The 19,199-nt window shown below is 39.1% G+C and overlaps 1 protein-coding gene across 6 annotated transcripts in view; it reads right to left on the bottom strand.

The window, feature by feature from the left end:
• Window positions 1-19,199, bottom strand: part of IPCEF1 (interaction protein for cytohesin exchange factors 1) — a 169,967-nt gene that overhangs the window by 45,872 nt on the left and 104,896 nt on the right. For 5 of the 6 annotated variants that reach the window (XM_045805391.2, XM_045805388.2, XM_045805392.2 and 2 more), the window contains 2 exons: window positions 2,715-2,788; window positions 1,108-1,179 (listed from right to left, as the gene is read on the bottom strand). In XM_045805391.2, coding sequence (XP_045661347.2) covers window positions 1,108-1,179; window positions 2,715-2,788 — 146 coding nt within the window. Of the gene's footprint in view, window positions 1-1,107; window positions 1,180-2,714; window positions 2,789-11,292; window positions 11,442-19,199 lie in introns of all 6 variants that reach the window. The other variant, XM_045805393.2, reaches the window with a different exon arrangement.

Consider the following 19,199-nt stretch of genomic DNA (forward strand, 5'->3'; position numbering starts at 1 on the left):
CATTTAAAATGGGGTTTCCCAAGGGTCTATAAAGAGTTGTTCTGCCCTCATCTGAAGATTGAGGCTGCTGAAGGGCTTATCCTGTAAGAAGGGTGTGTGTGTGTGTGTGTGTGTGTGTGTGTGTGTGTGTGTGTCTGCGATTTACACATGTTTGTTGAAAAGCAGCTTTTTTTCTTTGGGTTTCTAGAGCAAGAGGGTAAAGAGAAATTAAATAGAGCAGATTGATAAGGAAATCATTATGTATAATGAAACAAAAGAGATTAAACCATAAGCTCTCCGAATGAGTTATGTATGTATTTTTATTTCTATTGCCCAGGATCTGCCGCAGTGGGGCACCTAGTAGGTATTTCACGGACACGTTTTTATTAGTTAGGTGAAGGTAATGAGGAACACTGAGAAATCTGAGAATAGGGCTTCAGTTAAATAGAAGGCCCGTCTGATGCTCAAGCGCCTCAAATATATATAGCCTCATTCAATTAACAGCCATTGTGATCACACTATAATCTAAACCAGCAGGGAATGAGTGGGGCAGGTAGTGTTCTATGCATTTATTCCACTTACTTACACAGAAAAAAAAAAAAAAAAAACCAGGAAAGGGAGTTAGGGATATACAATTTTATGTGAGATGTACTCTGAGCAAGGACATTTTACAAAATTTTCAGGATAGAATATGGATTAGTGATAAACACAGGGGTCATCACGATAATTCCACAGCACATAAGAAATGTTATAGATATTTTTCACATAGAATTCTAAAAGCTGTGAGATTGGTCATGGTACTTTCAGGCCTTTCTCCCTGTGATGCTGATTCTCACTTTAACATTTTCTTATAATGACTTCTGTCCTTTCCTTTCTCAACTTACTGGTTCCCTCGGAAGAATCTTATTACTTCTTCCTAAAATAGCCGTTTTGATCTATGTAGTTCCCCAAAATGCTTCCAATGGTGGAGAAAAAAGCAAGAACACTTCAAGTGCTAAAGAGGTTAGTCTTTAAAGCAGCGGAAATAAATAAAACAAGAATTGATATGAACATATGCTTAAAATTCTAACACCTGACCAAAGTAATCTATTCCCAAAAAGGTTAGATTTAGCAATTTTCTCTACTTACACACTCATTTCTTGTGCATTCTCAGCTGCAAAATAAAAGGTCTTGATCTGTGGATGGCTGATCTTAAAAGCACTTGAAGGGGGAAAAACACAGACACATTAAAAATTAGAAATTAGTGTAGCTGTCAATGGGTTTGAAAGTAAATCAAATATAAGTGTGGCAAAATCATCTGCTTTCTTTGTAAATGTATAAAAAATGATTTAGTTACATTAAATACCCATTGCCTAATCTCTATTTCATGTAGAGAGCAGAGAATTAGTTTATCATGTTGAGACATCCAGAATAGGGCTGAGTCTTGGCTAGTCGATAGTTTCCTTTTAAAATATATGGGCATATTCTTGTATTTTCATTTGCTCACTGCTTTGCTAGAAAGACACAGTAAATTAAAATTTACCGTCTTCGAGTAAATACTCTTTCTTAAAAAATACCGTCTCGAGTAAAAACGTCTTCTTAAATACTCAGATCAATAGAGCAAAATATTGATCCAAATTCAATCAAATACATACAAGAATTTTATGTGTAGGAAAATAATCAAGTATAGAACGTCCACACTGCAACAACACATCAAAAACTTTATCCAAGCCACCCTCTATGAGTAAAGGAAAAATATTTATTTTCAGTTTAAAAGTATAAAATACTGAAGATTAGCAAACAATGAAATAGTTCCCCTTTATCATGAGACCGGAAGTCCTACCATACAGGCCAGCGTTTTGGTAAATAACCAGTTTGGTCAAAACCATGAAAATCAATACAATCTTCTGTATCCCTGGATACGTGCGGCAACACTAGAGGGGCAGAGACTTAAAGCTAACATCATTTATGCATTTTCTTAGAAAAATCTAGTCAATTGCCACTACTGGTAACAGGTGAGTAGGGAAATAAATGCCTTTCTGAGAAAACAAAAAAAGATGTCAAAGGTAGAAGAAGAACAAGAAAAAGGTGAAGGGGACACATTTGCAAAACACGGCCAGGTGCTACCATGGAAAGAGCAGGCAATGGGCATATGGTTGGCGGATCCAGAGCAACTCTCCCGTGAGCTCTAGGCAAGCTCAGGCTCTCTGGGCTGTTCCCTTCACCATAAGCCGGTGACTTTTTTTTGCTTCCTGTCTGTTCTCAAATCTTTTGGACTTAAATTCTATCAGGGTATACTCCCAAAGTCTAAGATATCTCAAAGAATTCTATTTCAAGGATGACAATGTTATGAACTAAGAAAAAGAAACTGGTCTTGCGATCATTTCGGCAGCTCTGGTGAGTCCTATTGAACTAGTCATTCTCTTAACCCAGAAAATATCTTGACATCTGATCTCCCAGCCCATCCTGGACGGGAGCTTGTTTTTCGTTCCATCTCAGACACGGTTGTCAAATGATGCCATGCCAAGGCTCCATGGGGTTTTAAAATCCATCTGTTCCACAAAATGAAATTCCAGAAAACAAGAGGTTAAACGCTTACACCGTTGTTCAGGATGCCAAACTATAAAGTTCAAAATTCTTAGATATTTGGGTGTTACCTTCCCTAACTTCCAAATGACCACATCACTCGAGAAACTAAAATTATGAAGGGATGTTATTCTGGCTCGGGGTTTTGTGGAAAATGATAGGCAACTTACTGCTTTTTCTTGCATTCGGATGCTCTCTCCACAGTGAAATCAGGCAGGTTGACAAATCCATCAGCCTTCTCTGCCTGAGAAAAATACGTATAACAGATATGAATAAATGAGTCAATCCTAGAAGTAAGTTTATAGAGATCATATACATTGAATAGAGATCATATAATGAAATGAAAGAAAATTAAAAGATACCTCCCTGAATCAGCATTGGACTTATCCAAATATGTATTTTATGAGAGAAATTAATATTCTCCTGGTAAGTCATCCAGAATCTTCCATGAGAAGTAACATGACACAGCTTAGGATGGCCAAGGTATGGCATGCAGAGGACTTGGCCCACCCCTTCCTGTCTCCCTGGAAAATACCAGTGCTAACCCATCAGAGCTCCACTCCCTGCTGAGTTAGTAGACAGCCTCAGCATCATTCTCATCTCCAGTAAGCCAGTTCTCATACTCCAGTAAGCTACAAGCACAGAAGGTAGAATGTAATTAGCATCCTAGCATAGGGTAGACAGAGGCCGGATTTTGGAGTTGGCAAGTCAAGGTTCATATCATAACGTATCTAACAACTTATTGGTTGTTAGAAGGCTTAAATGAGGGCAGATAAATAAAACACTTAATGGATACTCAACAAACAATAGTTCTTCTCCCAAGTCTGTAGGCACTTCTCCCAACTACAAAGCCATGTCTCGGAAAATCTCAGTTCCATAATCAATTCCTAGGAGGCCTTTCTACAAAGGAAAGACTGCAGAAAAAAAATGACTCTTTTGGACATCACATGAATGTCCCTTCAAAACACCAAAAATTCTAAAGGAAATGTAATTATCGTTCTACCTCTCTGAGCATTTGTTCATCTTTATGGATAAAATACAACTGAAACACAAGGAGACTAGATCGCCTGTCACATATAGAACCCAAATCTTCTTCCATCTACACTGGTGTCTCTAAGTAGAGAAATACAGTCTGCAAGATTAATCACAAATCAATCAGCAGCTAATGGGAGAGGAGTAAAAAAACTGATTTTGAAAGTACAATTGTAATTTTAGACGTCTGCTAGCTATTAACTTAGCGTCACGGGTCCTCTTACTTCATCACTCTGCAACTCTTTCCCTTATCCCCAGCCAGAGTACAACTCCTACCCTTTCTTCAGAAAAATTAAACTGAAGCATTCAAACCTAGGCCTGTCCTATCTTCCCTCTCCTACATGAATTAATCTATCCAATCTCTTCATTTGAAATACTTTCTTCTTATAAGGCTCAAAACCCAATTCTAAAGGGAACTTCCTTCTTAAAAAATGATGTAAATATATACATATATATATATGCATTCTTTCATACAACTCATTTATTTCTTGATGAGCTGTTTACTCATCATTTCACCAATCCTCTCTCAAAAAGAATGTAAAGTACTTAAAGAACACAGACTGTGAAAATCAACTTTTTCTATAATGCACAATACTTCCTGTGGATTCTTATCAGCATTTATAAAAGTATATTTTTGAGGCGGGGGGGGGGGACCTGGGTGGCCGTTAAGCGTCTGCCTTCGGCTCAGGGAGTGATCTCAGGGTCCTGGGATCGAGCCCCACATCAGGCTCCCTGCTGAGGGCCTGCTTCTTTCTCTCCCACTCCCCCTGCTTGTGTTCCCTCTCTCGCTGGCTGTCTCTCTGTCAAGTAAATAAATAAAAATCTTAAAAAAAAAAAAAAAAGTATAATTTTGAAAAACTGTTAGGCACCAGCAATTCTACTCCTAGATATAAACCCAGAAGAAGTGAAAGCAGGTACTCGAATAAATATAGGACTATGCATATCCATAGAAATACTACTCGCAGTAGCCAAAAGGTAGAAACAGCCCCATGGACAGGGGAGCAGATAGACAAGCTGTAGTATACCCATACAATGGCAGCTTCAGCCATAAAACCAAGGGAAGCGCTGATGCACGCTGCAGTGTGGATGAACCCCAGCAGCATCATGCAAAGTGAAAGAAGCCCGACACAAAACATCACACGTCGTACGATTCCATTTATATGAACTATCCAGAAGAGACAAATCCACAGGGACAAAACACAGATGAGTGGTTGCCAGGCGTTGGGGAAAGTGGGGAATAGGGAGAAACTGTTTAATGGGTATGAGTTTTCCCTTTCGGTGGGTTGAAAATGTTTGGAACTAGACAGAGGTGGTGATTGCAGGACATTGTGAGTGCACCAAACGCCACTGACGGCTCACTTTAAAATGGATAATCTTGGGGCACCCGGGTGGCTCCATCAGTTGAGCATCCGACTCTCGATTTCGGCTCAGGTCATGATCTCGGGGTCCTGAGATCAAGCCCCGAGTCAGGCTCCATGCTGGGGGTGGAGCCTGCTTAAGATTATCTCTCTCCCTTTCCCTCTGCCCCTCCCTCCACTCCCTCTTAAAAAAAAGGGAGGGTTAATCTTATGTGAATTTCACCTCAATTAAAAACAAAAGCTATGTTAGGCTAAAGTATTTAATGTAAATTTCTATAATTGTGTTAGAAAGAAAACAACTTATATTCATCCTTTGTTTCTATTTCCTCCCGTCATTCATTGTTATGCCCAGTGTTCCACAGAAGCTGTAGTTACCTGAACCCCAATGAGTTTCATGTTGCTAAATCCCATCTACCTTTTTTGGTCCTCAGTCAACTGAACTCTAGTAACCGATACTAAAGCTTAAGGTCTCTCTCTAGAAATACCTCATTTCTTGCTTTTCTGACATATTCCTGCTGATCCTTTCTCCTCCAACTATCTGCTTGCTTTCACGGGGTCCTCTTCTCTTGTCTGTTTCTTAAATGTCAGTGTTCCCCAGACTTCGGAACACAAACCTAATCTCTTCTTATTTCCAATACTCTCTGTGAGGGACCATATGCACTACCATGGTGGCATGTATCACAACTGAACCCACATATTCAAAACCTATACCTCAAACTGGGATTTAATCCTGAGCTCCTGTCCCAGAGATCCAACTGCCTGGCGTTATCTGTTCACATGAGCATTCCATAGGTTCCCTGTTACGGAATGAATATTTGTATCCGCCATCCCCAAATTCCTATTCTGAAGCCCTAAGCCCCCATGTGATGGTATCTGGAGGTGGGGCCTTTGGGAAGTAATTAGTTTTAGATGAAGTCATGAAGGTGAACCCCCCATGATCAGATCAATGCCCTTTTAAAAAGAGGAAGAGACAGAACCCCCCCACCTCTTTCTCTCCTCCAAGTAAGGTTACAGCAAAAAAGCAGCCATCTGCAACCCAGAAAGAAGGCCCTCACCAGACAGAGTCTGTCAGCACTTTGATCTTAGACTGCCCAGCCTCCAGAACTGTGAGGAATAAATGACTGTTGCTTAAGCCACCGGTTGAAGATATCTTGTCATAGCTGTACAAACTAAGACACTCTCCAAGAGTGACAAATCCAACACCAAACTTATTATCTTAGTCCACAAAACGCCTGCTCCTCTTTCTCCTGTGTTCTCTACTTCATTGACTGATATTATCTTCAATCTTGTTGTCAAAAAAGGAGATGTGGCAGACATCTTTGACGCTTCCATCCCCTTCTCAGCACGCATACAAGTCATCACGGAGATGTATCACCACAGCCTCTGTCCCAGGATTCCGTCCATGCACCACCTAGCACCTCCTTCAGCTCACCACCGATTCTCACCTCACTTACTGTGAAGTCTGGCAAACTATTCTCAACCTTCCTCTAATTCTGTCCTTGCCTCCAATTTGGTGTCCAAATCACAGTCACGGCAAATCGTGACTCCCTGAACACACTTTGTGTCACTTGTCTCATTAAAATTCTGCACTGTTCCCAATGGCCCTTGGGCCAAGTCTGACTGCCTTAGCAGAGCAGGAAGACCCTTCATGATCAAGGCCTGCTTAATTACACAATTTCATCTCCTCCAATCTCCCTGGCCCCTCACTCAACCAAAAATAAACAAAAAACTCAAACAAAGAAAAAGCTATATTCCACTTGAGCCGAATTAGAATTGATACCAAATTTATGGCATTATTATTCTGTAGACAATTTATTTTCAGAACAAAATCCCATCTTAGATGATAACAATATAAAGTCAATCAATGAAAACCGAAATGTAAATAAATTATAAATCATCATTCGGGTGGATTTTTTTTTTCCTGCACCACTGAAACGGCTGAGAGTCCTTCAACTAAGAACCAAAATGAATTTGAGTAAAAGATTTTTTCCTCAGTAGTTTTTCCTCAGTAAATCTTTCCTTCACTAGCAAAGGCATTTTTTCATTGTACCGAAGACATTCAAGCTGTATTCAAAGTCACAGATAACTGTGTCAAAAATTGCCTTTGCTTATTTGACTTGCAAAAATGCCTTAAAGATGACAATCACATTGGGAAAATCCTAAAGGAATGACAGTTTTCTCCTCTTCCTCCTCCTTCTTCTCCTCCTACCCCCTCACATTCCTTGTTCCTTGTTATATTAACCAAAATAACTTTTCTTGAATGTGTCCTTCCTCCTCAAAAATTCCTAACTTTCTGAAAATTTACTTGAAAGCTCTGCATTGGTAGCCGCAATTTTCTCTCTGTATCCTAATGTAAAAAAAATCTTGTTCTCTTGGGGTGCCTGGGTGACCCAGTCCGTTAAGTGTCCAATTCTTGATTTCAGCTCAGGTCACAATCTGAAGATTATGAGAGCAAACCTCACATCAGGCTCCACGCTCAGCTGGGAGTCTGCTTGGGATTCTCTCTCTCCCTCTCCCTCTGCCTCCTCCCCCCTCCCACTCTTGTGCACGTGTCTCTCTCTCTATCTCTATCTTTATCTTTTGAAAAAATCTTGTTCTCTTACCCGAGGTATCAAACCATCCTTTGGCCATTATGCAACCTTGTCTTACCAAGTCTATCTTAAATTCTGAAGTGAGACAATGCTATTCCATTTCTGGTATAATGTTCAACAATCTCAAAGGTATTCTTCCTCACGTATGAGTCCATCCACTTTTCCCAGCAACTCTGATTTCGTTCATCTCAGTGGGATCCCAGCTTCTGTTGCTGTATTAGACAGCATTAAATACACATTTTTATCAAAACTGTGTTACACATTCACTTATTCAACAAATATTTATTATGTACCTTCTTTGTGTCACGCACCATGTCAGACATCTGGGGTATATCAGTGGACAAAACAGACAGAGATCTCTACCCTTGAGGGGAAAACAGACAACAGCGCAACATATAAACACATTCATCAACATAAATTACATAGCCCATTGCAGGCAAAAATTGCTATGGAATAAAGGTAAAGCTGATCAGAGTAAAGGGGTTCTAACTACAGGCAGGGCAGGTTTCCCTTCTGCTCCGAGACTTACAATGCCCTTCCAACCTCACTCCCCTAGATATAGCTCCACAAATTAACTTAGGTGTGACCTTCTCCAAAATTTGCCCCTGTTCCTCTAAGCCTAGAATAAGTGTCCTCCTCTTTGTGTCCAGAAGCAGGCTTTGCCTCTATACTTCACTTCCTGTATTTAGTTATCTATTTCTCTGTTTCTCCAATAGACTGTGAGCACTTCAAAGGAAATGAGTTTGTCATTTATTGTTATATCATTAATACTTGGGACAATGTAGGTGTTCAATACAAGTGAAATAAAGAAAGGAGTTTTATGAATGAATGAATGACAGCAACATTGTCTTTTTCCTCTGACAATAAAGAAAGAGCTAAACGAGATGCAGAAGCCACTTTGGAAAACTGTTTGGCAATTTCTAAAACACATAAACATATTATTACCATACAACCCCGCAATTCCACTGCCAGGTATCTACACAAGAGAAATGAAAGCTTATGCCCACGCAAAGATGTGCATGCAAATATTTGTAGCAGCATTATTCATAATAACTCAAAACTGGAAACAATTTAAATATCCATCAAGGGGTAAATAAATAGTGTGGCCTACTCAAACAATGGAATATTGTCTAGTGAACTATCGACACGTGCTAAAAGACAGATGAACCTTGAAGACATGGTGCTGAGTGGAAGCCAGAAAAAAGAAACCACATATTACTATATGATTCCTTTATGTGAAATGTAGAGAAAAGGCAAATCTCCAGAGACAGAAAGTAAAATAGTGGGGGCACCTGGGTGGCACAGCGGTTAAGCCTCTGCCTTCAGCTCAGGGCGTGATCCCGACGTTGTGGGATCGAGCCCCACATCAGGCTCCTCCGCTATGAGCCTGCTTCTTCCTCTCCCACTCCCCCTGCTTTGTTCCCTCTCTCGCTGGCTATCTCTACCTCTGTCAAATAAATAATAAATAAAATCTTAAAAAAAAAAAGAAAGTAAAATAGTGGGGTTGACTGGAGTCAGGGTTGGAAATGAAGATTAAGTAGTAAATGGGCATGAAGGATTTTATTGATGTTATAAAAATTATTTAAAACTGATTCATTATGCTGGCTTCATCACTCAGTAAATTTACCAAAAATTATTGAATTATAAATTTTAATAAGGTGAGTCTTATGATATGTCAAATATATTTCAATAAAACTGTTTTTAAAAATATAAGATGAAGGAAAGTTCGGGGAACTGAAAACCATAATGAACTCCCTCCTCTTTGGTTATCAGTAAGACTTGAAAGAAGGTAAAATATGAGGTCTCAGATGCCTTCACTGGTGACTCGATATGATTTGTTCAAACTTTAGACAAAATTGGTTTAATATTTCCCATATTCTATGGCTTAAGCTAAATTACAGCTTCAGTTTTGGACTCTAGGAATTTTAGAGGCAAAGATAGTTTATATAGAATTTGCCACACTTCAGACATATTTTTGAAAATTAATTAAAATGGGACATCAAGTTTTAATATTTAAATGCAAACATCAGTATCCGTTGCCATCGATAATGTTTGGCTCTTTCACACTACAAATACCTTCCAAAATAGACAATATTACTCCATGAGTATCTACATATATCAAAAAGGTAGAAGGATAGACCTAGAAAAACAAGAGTGATATATATATTCCAGAGTAAGTAGGTTAAAGAAGACCAAACCAGAAACAAAGGAAGTGTGATATAGGAAACTGTTATATATTTCACGGTTAAAAATAAAAAGTATAATTATCTCTCTATTCTCGATGGAATCATAGTTCCCTGATTCTAAGAAACCTGATTTTTTACACTTCAACAATTCTGAAATCAAGAGGCACCTTAGAATCTATATGTACTTTTAGTGCATCATTTCCACCCAAAACCTGATATTAAATAAATTGTAGGTCTTTAAATGAATAGAATCTTAAATTGGAAGAAAAAAATAGTTTAGAAAACAAAATATATGTTTCTTTGTAAGATGTTTTTGTGTTTACATTTGAATATGGATTTAATATTCTTGCAACGACTTGAAAGAAACGTGAGGTTCTCCAGTGAATATCAGAATCAGGAGAAGCTGCAAAACTCCATTTTCTCCAAATTAACCCATGGTTTGCTCAGTTCCGCCTTAAAAGCCCCAGCCTGCTGGAAACAGGCAAAATCTAAGCTCTAAGCAGAGCCATCCTTTCTCATGTCATCTTGAACTGTTGTTACTAAGACTTCATCATACACACGGACTTGTGACCACTATTGAAATCTGAATTACAGTCTTTCAAATACAAACCACTATGGAAGAAAAGAAAAGAGAACGTACAATCAAATGTGAAAGCTCTAGTTCTACAGAGGAACAGTCATTTTCATACTGAGTTGCTGGTGGTGGTGCAGAATGGCACCCAGTGCAAGGAAACTGGGCAGTAACTGGCAAAACGGCATTTACCCTCTGACCCAGAAATCTAACTTCTAGGATCTGTCCTAAATATAAAAATGTGTAGTAACATGTGCATGGCAACATTATTTGCAATAACAAAAGAATCCAAATGTGTATCATCAGGGGACCATTGAATACACTGTGGCACCCACATGCAACGAATAAATCCAAAACATGACATATATATATTTAGAGTAACCTGCTAGACACAGTAAGAGAAAAAGAAAGGTACAGGACAGGAGATAGAGCATGCAAATTTTATGTACAAAAAGTGAGAGGATATGCCTGCCTCTGCGTGCATACATACTGCCTATATTTGTAGAAGGAAACCATACAGGAAATGCAAACACAAAGGGAGGCAGAAACAGGAATGAGAGCAAGATTTATCTGGTTGTAATTTGTTACATAGTTTTGACTTTGGAATTAGGGAGACGATGTATATGATTTTTGAACTTAAACAAAAATGAAGCAATTCCTAAAATTAAAAATAGAAACAAATGAACCTCACTGCACCTAAACATGGTGATGTCACCCCACACACATTACAATAACTACTCCAAGAGACCCTAGAGCCCAGAATTTTGACGATACAGAGTTGGTGGAACACAGGCTAAGGATTTTTAGTAGCAACACTGCTCTTTTTTTAGATCATTTTAAGTAGTTTCTTCCAGCATTCCCCCCACACACATAAAAGACCTGCATGGAACCCAAAGCCTCCCTCGTTCTCTGTTGGCACTAGAGGCCACCACGCTGCTCTGTTCTGATAAGCAGCTCATCTCCCCCTTCCTTTCAGAAAAGGAAATGCACACACATTCTGCAAGTATTACCTGGACCTGCAGGCAGAGAGCTGAGCTTATTAGCACTGGGCTGTGACAAGCACTGCAAGGGGAGCAAGAAAAAATGATGGTTGCCTTTGTATCGTCTTCCTCTCTTCTAGATACGGGAAGCAGGCCTGACAGTGATGAGGCCTGAAATCCTGTTAAGAAACATGATAAACTCAAGAAACATCTAATAATAGCTAACATTTACTGAGTGCTAAGCATAGGCCATGAAGGTACTACCATCTTAACCAGCGGAGGGAAATTAATCACATCGGAGCACCAGAATTCAGGAAACTGATCGTTTTTTAATCTCGCCACCAAACGAGATGGGCATCATAAAATGCGAAAGTTATGGGTTTATTTTTAAAGAAACAAAATTCAGACCAGAATCCAGAAATCAGTTAACTAATTCTAAATATGAGATCGAACGGCCTCAACCAGGAGCTAAAATAGAAGAGAATCTACCATCGAATGGATGCACAGAAGAAGAATCCCAGATTTGGAATCAGATGTGTCACGCTGACCGTGTGACATCAGTCAGAGCATGGAAGCTCTCGGGTCAGTGTCCGTACAGTGAAAAAGCAGACATAACCAGATCGAGGCTAACTAGAGCTAGCACAGAGGCAGGTCGTGCTGTAAAATTGTAAGAGTTGTAAAAAAATTTTAAGATTTTATTGACATTAATTCTCAGGTATCAAGGATAAGAATGGGGAAAAGGAATAGAAAGAAAAGACAAAGAATGATCTGGAAAGAAAAAGATGAAGTAAAATAAGTTTTTACTCTGTCCATTGTCAGCTGAGCCCTCTGAATAACTGTCTCTATGTCTGAGCTCCTTTGCATCAGATCAATCGCTGTAAAAAATATTTTAGGGGCATCTGGGTGGCTCAGTCGGTTAAGCATCCGACTCTTGATTTCAGCTCAGGTCATGATCTCAGGGTCCTGGGATTGAGCCCTGCCTCAGGCTCCACCGCACAAAGTCTCTCCCTCTCCCTCTGCTCCTGGCCCCATGCATGCTATAAATAAATAAATAAATAAATAAATAAATAAATAAATAAATAAACAAACAAACAAAATCTTTTAAATTCTTTGGACAGCAATAATGCTAGCAAGCTCAGTATATCCTCCATACATTACCTAGGTTATGTTTTTCGTTAAAATATCGTTGCATTTGAGTTTGTCTAACATTACCCTATGAATGTAATGAGATTTTGATCCAAAGAGACTCTTCTTACAAATGCTTAGAAATAGATATTCCACATAGAAAATTTCTATTAGGTAGATGTGTTTAACTAAGAAGCAGCAAGGCCCAATTTTCTACAGAACCCACACATTCCTGGCCTGAATTATAAAAGTGGACTGAAGCTCTGCCGCTGATCATCGTGAAGGCTCTGAGGATGCTCTAAGGAGGAGAGAAACCCACTGGAAGGAAGCAGACCACAGACCACTTGTAGCAGATGCCGTGGCTAAGCCAGCCACGGGCCCCCCTCCTTACCGAGAAGCCAGGCTTGCCGGATTCCCCACTGACAGCACCTGCACCTCTCTGTGGGGGCTTCTCTGGCTGCCAGATTCCACTTTTCCACCTGCGTGGAGGTGCCCGGGAAGCACTGGCCTCAGGATGAGCCCTCCAGCCATGACTGATGGGACTCGGTGTTCAAATAACCCCAGCTCCCGGCCCCTTGGGGGGAAAACTCGGAGGCGCATGTTTTCTAAAGGCTCTCAAAGTTCCCCAGCAGAACTGGGCTTCAGTTCCCCAGTCACAATTTGCCCACAAAAGAGAGTTTTACCATCTAACTTTCCACCCTGTCCCACTTCCACATTCCCTTTCCAAGTATTTCTGGTATCGCTTCCCAAACGCACTACTTGTACCCAAATCCTCATCTCAGGGTCTGCTTCTGGGAAATCTAACATAGGATGCCATTTCTCTCACAGAAATGTTTCTGCTCATGGTCCCTACTCATGAACAGCCCAACTGCTTGGCGCCCATAATCCCTCTTCATCATTTCCTCCTACGTACCAGCCAAGGCCATGACTACCTGACTCTCATATTAGGTCACATTTCAGCGATGAATAAGAAGTAACTGGCATCCTACTCTGTGATTTGTAAATCAGCTCTCCTAGTTAGCATTCTTACTATATTCTTCCATTCTCTTTTTATGGAATCATGTTTTAAATGAAATTAAGTTACTAGTGAACTCTCTGGTAGTCTGACATATGAAGATAGTCAGTGCCTTCTGAACTATCATTTTAAAAACAATTAAGACGGAAACCTCACCATATAAAAGAGTCTTGGTTATTGTTCTCTATAATAGAAAATCCTGAGCACATGAGGACCCTCGTGATCTGAGTCTGTCCACATCACCTCTCACTTTTCAGAAGCCTTAAAAACCTAGAAATAATTTTCACGTACATAGGATTGGTATCGCCAGCAGGAAAGAAAGAAAGAGAGAGAGAGAGGAAGAGAGGAAGAGAAGAAGGGAGGAAGGAAAAAAGAAAAAAAGAAAAAGAAAAAAGAGAGAGAGAGACAGAGGGAGGGGGAGGGAGGAAGGAAGGAAGGAGAGGAAGGAGAGAAAGAAGAGAAAGCACTATATAGGAAGGAAAGGTTTCTAAATGAATAGGAAGAAATTTGATAAAATCTCACTATCACAGAATAAATTGCATGTCTTACTATCTAAGAAACGTTATCTACCATCCACGGTTAAAGCAAGAGTGGGGGAAGAGTAAATAAAGGAATACCATTCAGGAAAATTAAAAATCTGGTGCATCCTCGTTCAAAATTAGAAATTAAGGAGAAATAAAAAATAAGGTTGGTTCTTTTAAAATCACAGTCAGTATAATACATAATCTTGTCTTCACACAATGTATATTAAGTCTTCCAATATATCATGAGCTTTCAAATATCTTCAAACTGTTTTCATGAGTTTCAGGAGTCTCATTAAGGTATGACTCAACCTCAATAAAAATGGGAAAAGATATTTCTCCAAACAGGATATGCAAGTGGCCAGAAAGGACATGAAAAGATGGTCAAGGTTAATAATCTTGAGGGAAATGCAAATCAAAACTACAATGAGATAATACTTAACACCATTAGAATGGCTATTATAAAAAAAAAAAACACAAAAAAACAAAAAACAAAAAAAAAAACAAAAAAAAACGGGGGAGCCTAGGTTACTCAGTCAGTTAAGCATCCAACTCAGGATTGTGAGATCGGACTTCACGCTCGGTGCAAATCTGCTTGAGATTCTCTCTCTCCTTCTCCCTCTCCCTCTGCCTTCCCCCTCATATGCTCTCTCTCAAATAACTAAATCTTTAAAAAATAAATAGAATTAAATTTCAAAAAAATTTAAATAACAGAAAATAACAATTGTTGTTGAGGACGTGGAGAAATTGGAACCCTTGTACACTATTGGAGGGGTATGTAAAATAGAGCAGCCTCTATGGCAAACAGGACATCGGTTCCTCAAAAAATTAAAAATAGAACTACCCTATGACCCAGCAATCCCACTCCTGGGAACATAACCAAAAAAAAAACTGAGAGCAAGCTTTCAAACCGATATTTGTACACTAATGTCCATGGCAGCCGAAAGGTGGACACAAGCCAAAGTGTCCACCGACAGACATGAAGAGATGAACAAAGCATGGTATGCACATACAATGGAATTCCAGCCTCAGAAAGAAAGGAAATTCTGAGCCATGCCACAACATGCATGAACCTTCCCGACATTATGCTGAGTGAAATAAACCAGTCACAGGAGGGCAAACACTGTGATTCCACTCATAGAAAGTACTGGAGTAGTCACATTCCCAGAGAAGCCGGAATGGTGGTTGTCAGGGATGGCAGAAAGGAGAGAAGGGGAATTGCTGTGTATTAAGTACAGAGTTTTAGTTTTGTAAGATGAAGAGAGTTCTGGAGACAGTTGTATAATAATGTGAATATACCTCTTGCCCCTGAATTATATCCTCCAAAGCGGTTAATGGGAAATTTCCTGTTATGTGTATTTCACTACGAGTCTTCAAAAACAAGAAACAAATTTAAAACATTTTTTAAAGATACTACTGCAAAACATTATTTGTCAGTAAAGGAAAACGCATTTAGCACGATAATTTTCATAAGACTGAAAGTATGAAAACCGTGGTTAACGTGTTGCTAATGCGCACCGTCCCTTTCACAGGTAAAAGCCATCTATTCGCATACCTGTGAAACGGAAGAGGAAGAAGGCTCAGAGAGAGCAGATGGTTTGCTTAAAGTGGTAACTGGCTGCAGCATCAGGATGGAACTGTCCTGATTCCACATCCACGGACATCTCCCACTGTAGCACGTTCTTTCCTTGTGCCTTTTTGAAGACATTGTTTCAAACATGTTCTCCTAAATTCTGACTCCTTTAAAAAATATTCAATGTTTTAGGGACACGTGGGGGCTCGGTCGGCTAAGTGTCTGCCTTCGGCTCAGGTCATGATCTCAGGGTCCTGGGATGGAGCCCCGTGTTGGGCTCCCTGCTCAACAGAGAGTCTGCTTCTCCCTCTCCCTCTGCCCCTCTCCCCTGCTCCTGCGCTCTCTCGCTCTCTCGCTCTCTCGCTCGCTCTCTCAAATAAATAAAATCTTTAAAAAAATATCAATGTTTTTTTCTTTCCACTGCATAGTTTCCTTTTGAAATGCTCCTGAAACGTGCTCTAAAGGGGATCAGACACAGCAGCACAAGGACAGATGAGCTCATCAGTTAGCTTCTTTGTTGAAGCAGCTGGGTCCTTGGCCCTTAAAAAAGCTTGCTCCAGAGGGACGATAAATCTGCAAATAATGACTTCTCAGGAAAATCCTCAGCTGTAACCAAAAGTTCAGCTCATCCCATGGGCCACGTGTCATTCTATTGCTTGGGAAATGTGCACACAAGCCTCACTACACAATCATGTATTACCTGAATTCTTCCTCCAGGTTGGGAACTACTGAGCTGAAGAATCCCCCAGGGCCTTCTAGCTCACTCCTCTGTTTTATAGCTTAAGATCAACTTTTACACGTGGTTAGTAGGTGCATTTTTTAGAATTTCCAGCACAGGATAGGCCATTCTTGCCAAAAGAAAACATTTCCAGTGCCTAAAAGCCTTAGCCCAATTCTTTTACAACTCCAAATCACAGTATTATGCAGGCACATTTCACCTAAGTATATATAAAATTGTCTTTCTTTGTGTATTCCTTTGATTTTTTTTATATTGTTTTCGGGTGCATTTGATCTTCTCAAAGTTGCTCGGAATTATGTAAAGATATTATTCTTGGTCAAAGAAAGTGGATCCATAGAAAGAAGAAAGGGATAAAGAAAGGGGGTATAATCAGAAGGGGGAATGAAGCATGAGAGACTATGGACTCTGAGAAACAAACTGAGTGTGGGGGAATGGGATAGGCTGGTGATGAGTAGTAAGGAGGGCACGTATTGCATGGTGCACTGGGTGTTACACGCAACTAATGAATCATGGAACTTTACATCAAAAACCAGGGATGTACTGTACGGTGACTAGCATAATATAATAAAAAATATTATTATAATAAAAAAAAAGAAAGAAAGTTACATCACTGACCTAGGGGTACCCAACTTGGTAAGAAACTGCAAGACTAAAACCCAGGTGATGTTTCTCCCTTATACCATGCTGGTGAAATCCACCTTCCTGCTACTTGCTTAAAGAATTTATAAGTTATATACACATATACATACATACATACATGTATGTATACACACATATCAATATGTTTATACAGATATTAATACTCATACACATACTAATGGCTATATAAACATACACATATTTATACATATAAGCTAAAATACATATCACTTTATTTTTAAGTTACTATATGTGTCCTTATGTATTCTATCACCTGATGACTATTTTAATAAGTTTTAGAATAAAAGGCATTTCGGATTTTAAATTCTATGGATTGATAAACGATGGTATAACTATATGTATTACAGCTACTAGAAACGATGTGGATGTAGATGTGTTGACAAGAAAATATATTGATAATATATTGCTTAGCGAGAAAATCAAGTTACAGTATTAAACATAGTATCATTTTATTTTTGGAAAATATAGAAAAAAATTGGAAACATATGCACTAAAATGTTTACCGTGATCCCCTGAAGGTGGCAAGACTGTGATTCATTTAAATAAATAAATGATTTTAATTCATTTATTTCTTTCTGTTTGCCTCCCTGTCTTTTTTATTTTGCTTAATTTTATTTTCTAATTTTTCTCAATGAACACATACTATTTTATAGGATTTTTAAGCATTTTCAAAATTAATTTAAATTTCCAGCAAGCAAGAAGATGGATGGTGCCAAAAACAGATAAAGTAAAACAGAGAGAAGTCTTGGAGATGCCCACAACACACTGTGAGGAGAGACAGTGCCACAACCGCTGCGTGGGCATATCAGTCAGTGCTGTGAGCTAAGAGGATGGTCCTTTCCAACAACCCATCCTACATCGTTAACTCTGGTATCCTCTTCCAAATCGGCAGTGCCCGAGCATATCACTGCCTCCTGAGAACAAGACGAAGGAAACAAAGGATTTCATAGTCGTGGTGTTTCACAATTGATTATGTAAAGTTTGGAAAGATTTTAAAGGAGAATCATATTGGCAACACAAGCCATTGTTCCCACGTCATCTGAATTGAGCAACAAGAAGTTATTAAAAACAGCCTGCCCCAAGTAGAGACTGAGCTGCTCATAAAGCTAGGGTGGATTGATTCTAGAAATCCATTCTGGGACCTACCAAGGGAAATAAATGGTAAGACACAGCGACAGATAGCATCAGAGACAACAAATAAATTAAACCAAAGTCCCCTTTAAAGATCTTTCCCACATACCCGAAATTTTAACAAGGGAAGTAACAGATTCAAAAAGTCCTCAATTATTCTTACATTCAGATTTTGGAATGGTACCTAAACAATCCTTCTCACCCTTTTCTTCCATCAGCTGTCACCTTGAGGTAAACTGCTCACTTACAGCTGCTAAAACATCCTATTTTGCCCTATGCAGACCCACTAGTATTACACCTTCCAATCTCCCCTTTCTGGTACAAACACTAGGAATATAGTTGGCAGAGTTCATCAGTTTTACACAATTAGTCTGAACTGTCTTCTCCGAAGAAACAATTTTAAATAACGGAATTTTGTTTGGGATACACTCAGAAGCTGGTTGTTGACTAACACAATATATACGAAGTTCGAATAAATTAAAGCCCGTTCTTAATAAAGCATCTCATTTTGGTATAACTCTGGGAACACATAAGGTGCTCAATAATGCTTTGATTAATTGATTTCTAGAACTAATTGATGATTAAGCAATATAATAAGTAACTCACTCACAAAATACTGGTGCCCACTCTGTCCCTGATAGTTCTAGGCTCTAGCGACAGAGTTTAAACGAGAAAGGTAAAGAATATACCCTCAGGTGTTTACACTGTAGTGAGTAAAAGAAGAAGAAGAAAAAGAATATAATAAGCTCAGACTGAAGTCTTCATAAATTCCTCAGAAATTTTTTCCAATCTATGGTGAACGCATGCAGACGTTTTTCCAAAATGTGTGCTAATAGGTAATTGCTAATAGGTAATTGCTAAAGGTGCATTAGACTTAAATGTCTTTTTCCAAGGCAAAGTGAACTCATTCTTTATTTTTCTTATCTGAAAGAAAGACACTTTATATTCACTGAAACTTTCAGAGGAGTTGTCTCACAAAAAGAGAAATTCTGGCTTTCAAGGATCATTTGGTGCAAAAGTAAATTCTGCCTAATCTAAAACTGATTAGATCTTTGCTGTAGAGGTTCTCATACAACTGATTCCAAGGAAAATCCCTTCCTCTGAAATTCACATGAAGGGCACATGCAGTTAAAGACCAAAAACACATGATACAGACCCAAGTGCTTGAACTCA

This window comes from Ursus americanus, chromosome 11, assembly GCF_024610735.1.
Source record: "Ursus americanus isolate L20-20 chromosome 11, mUrsAme1.1.p, whole genome shotgun sequence".
Classification (NCBI taxonomy): domain Eukaryota; kingdom Metazoa; phylum Chordata; class Mammalia; order Carnivora; family Ursidae; genus Ursus; species Ursus americanus.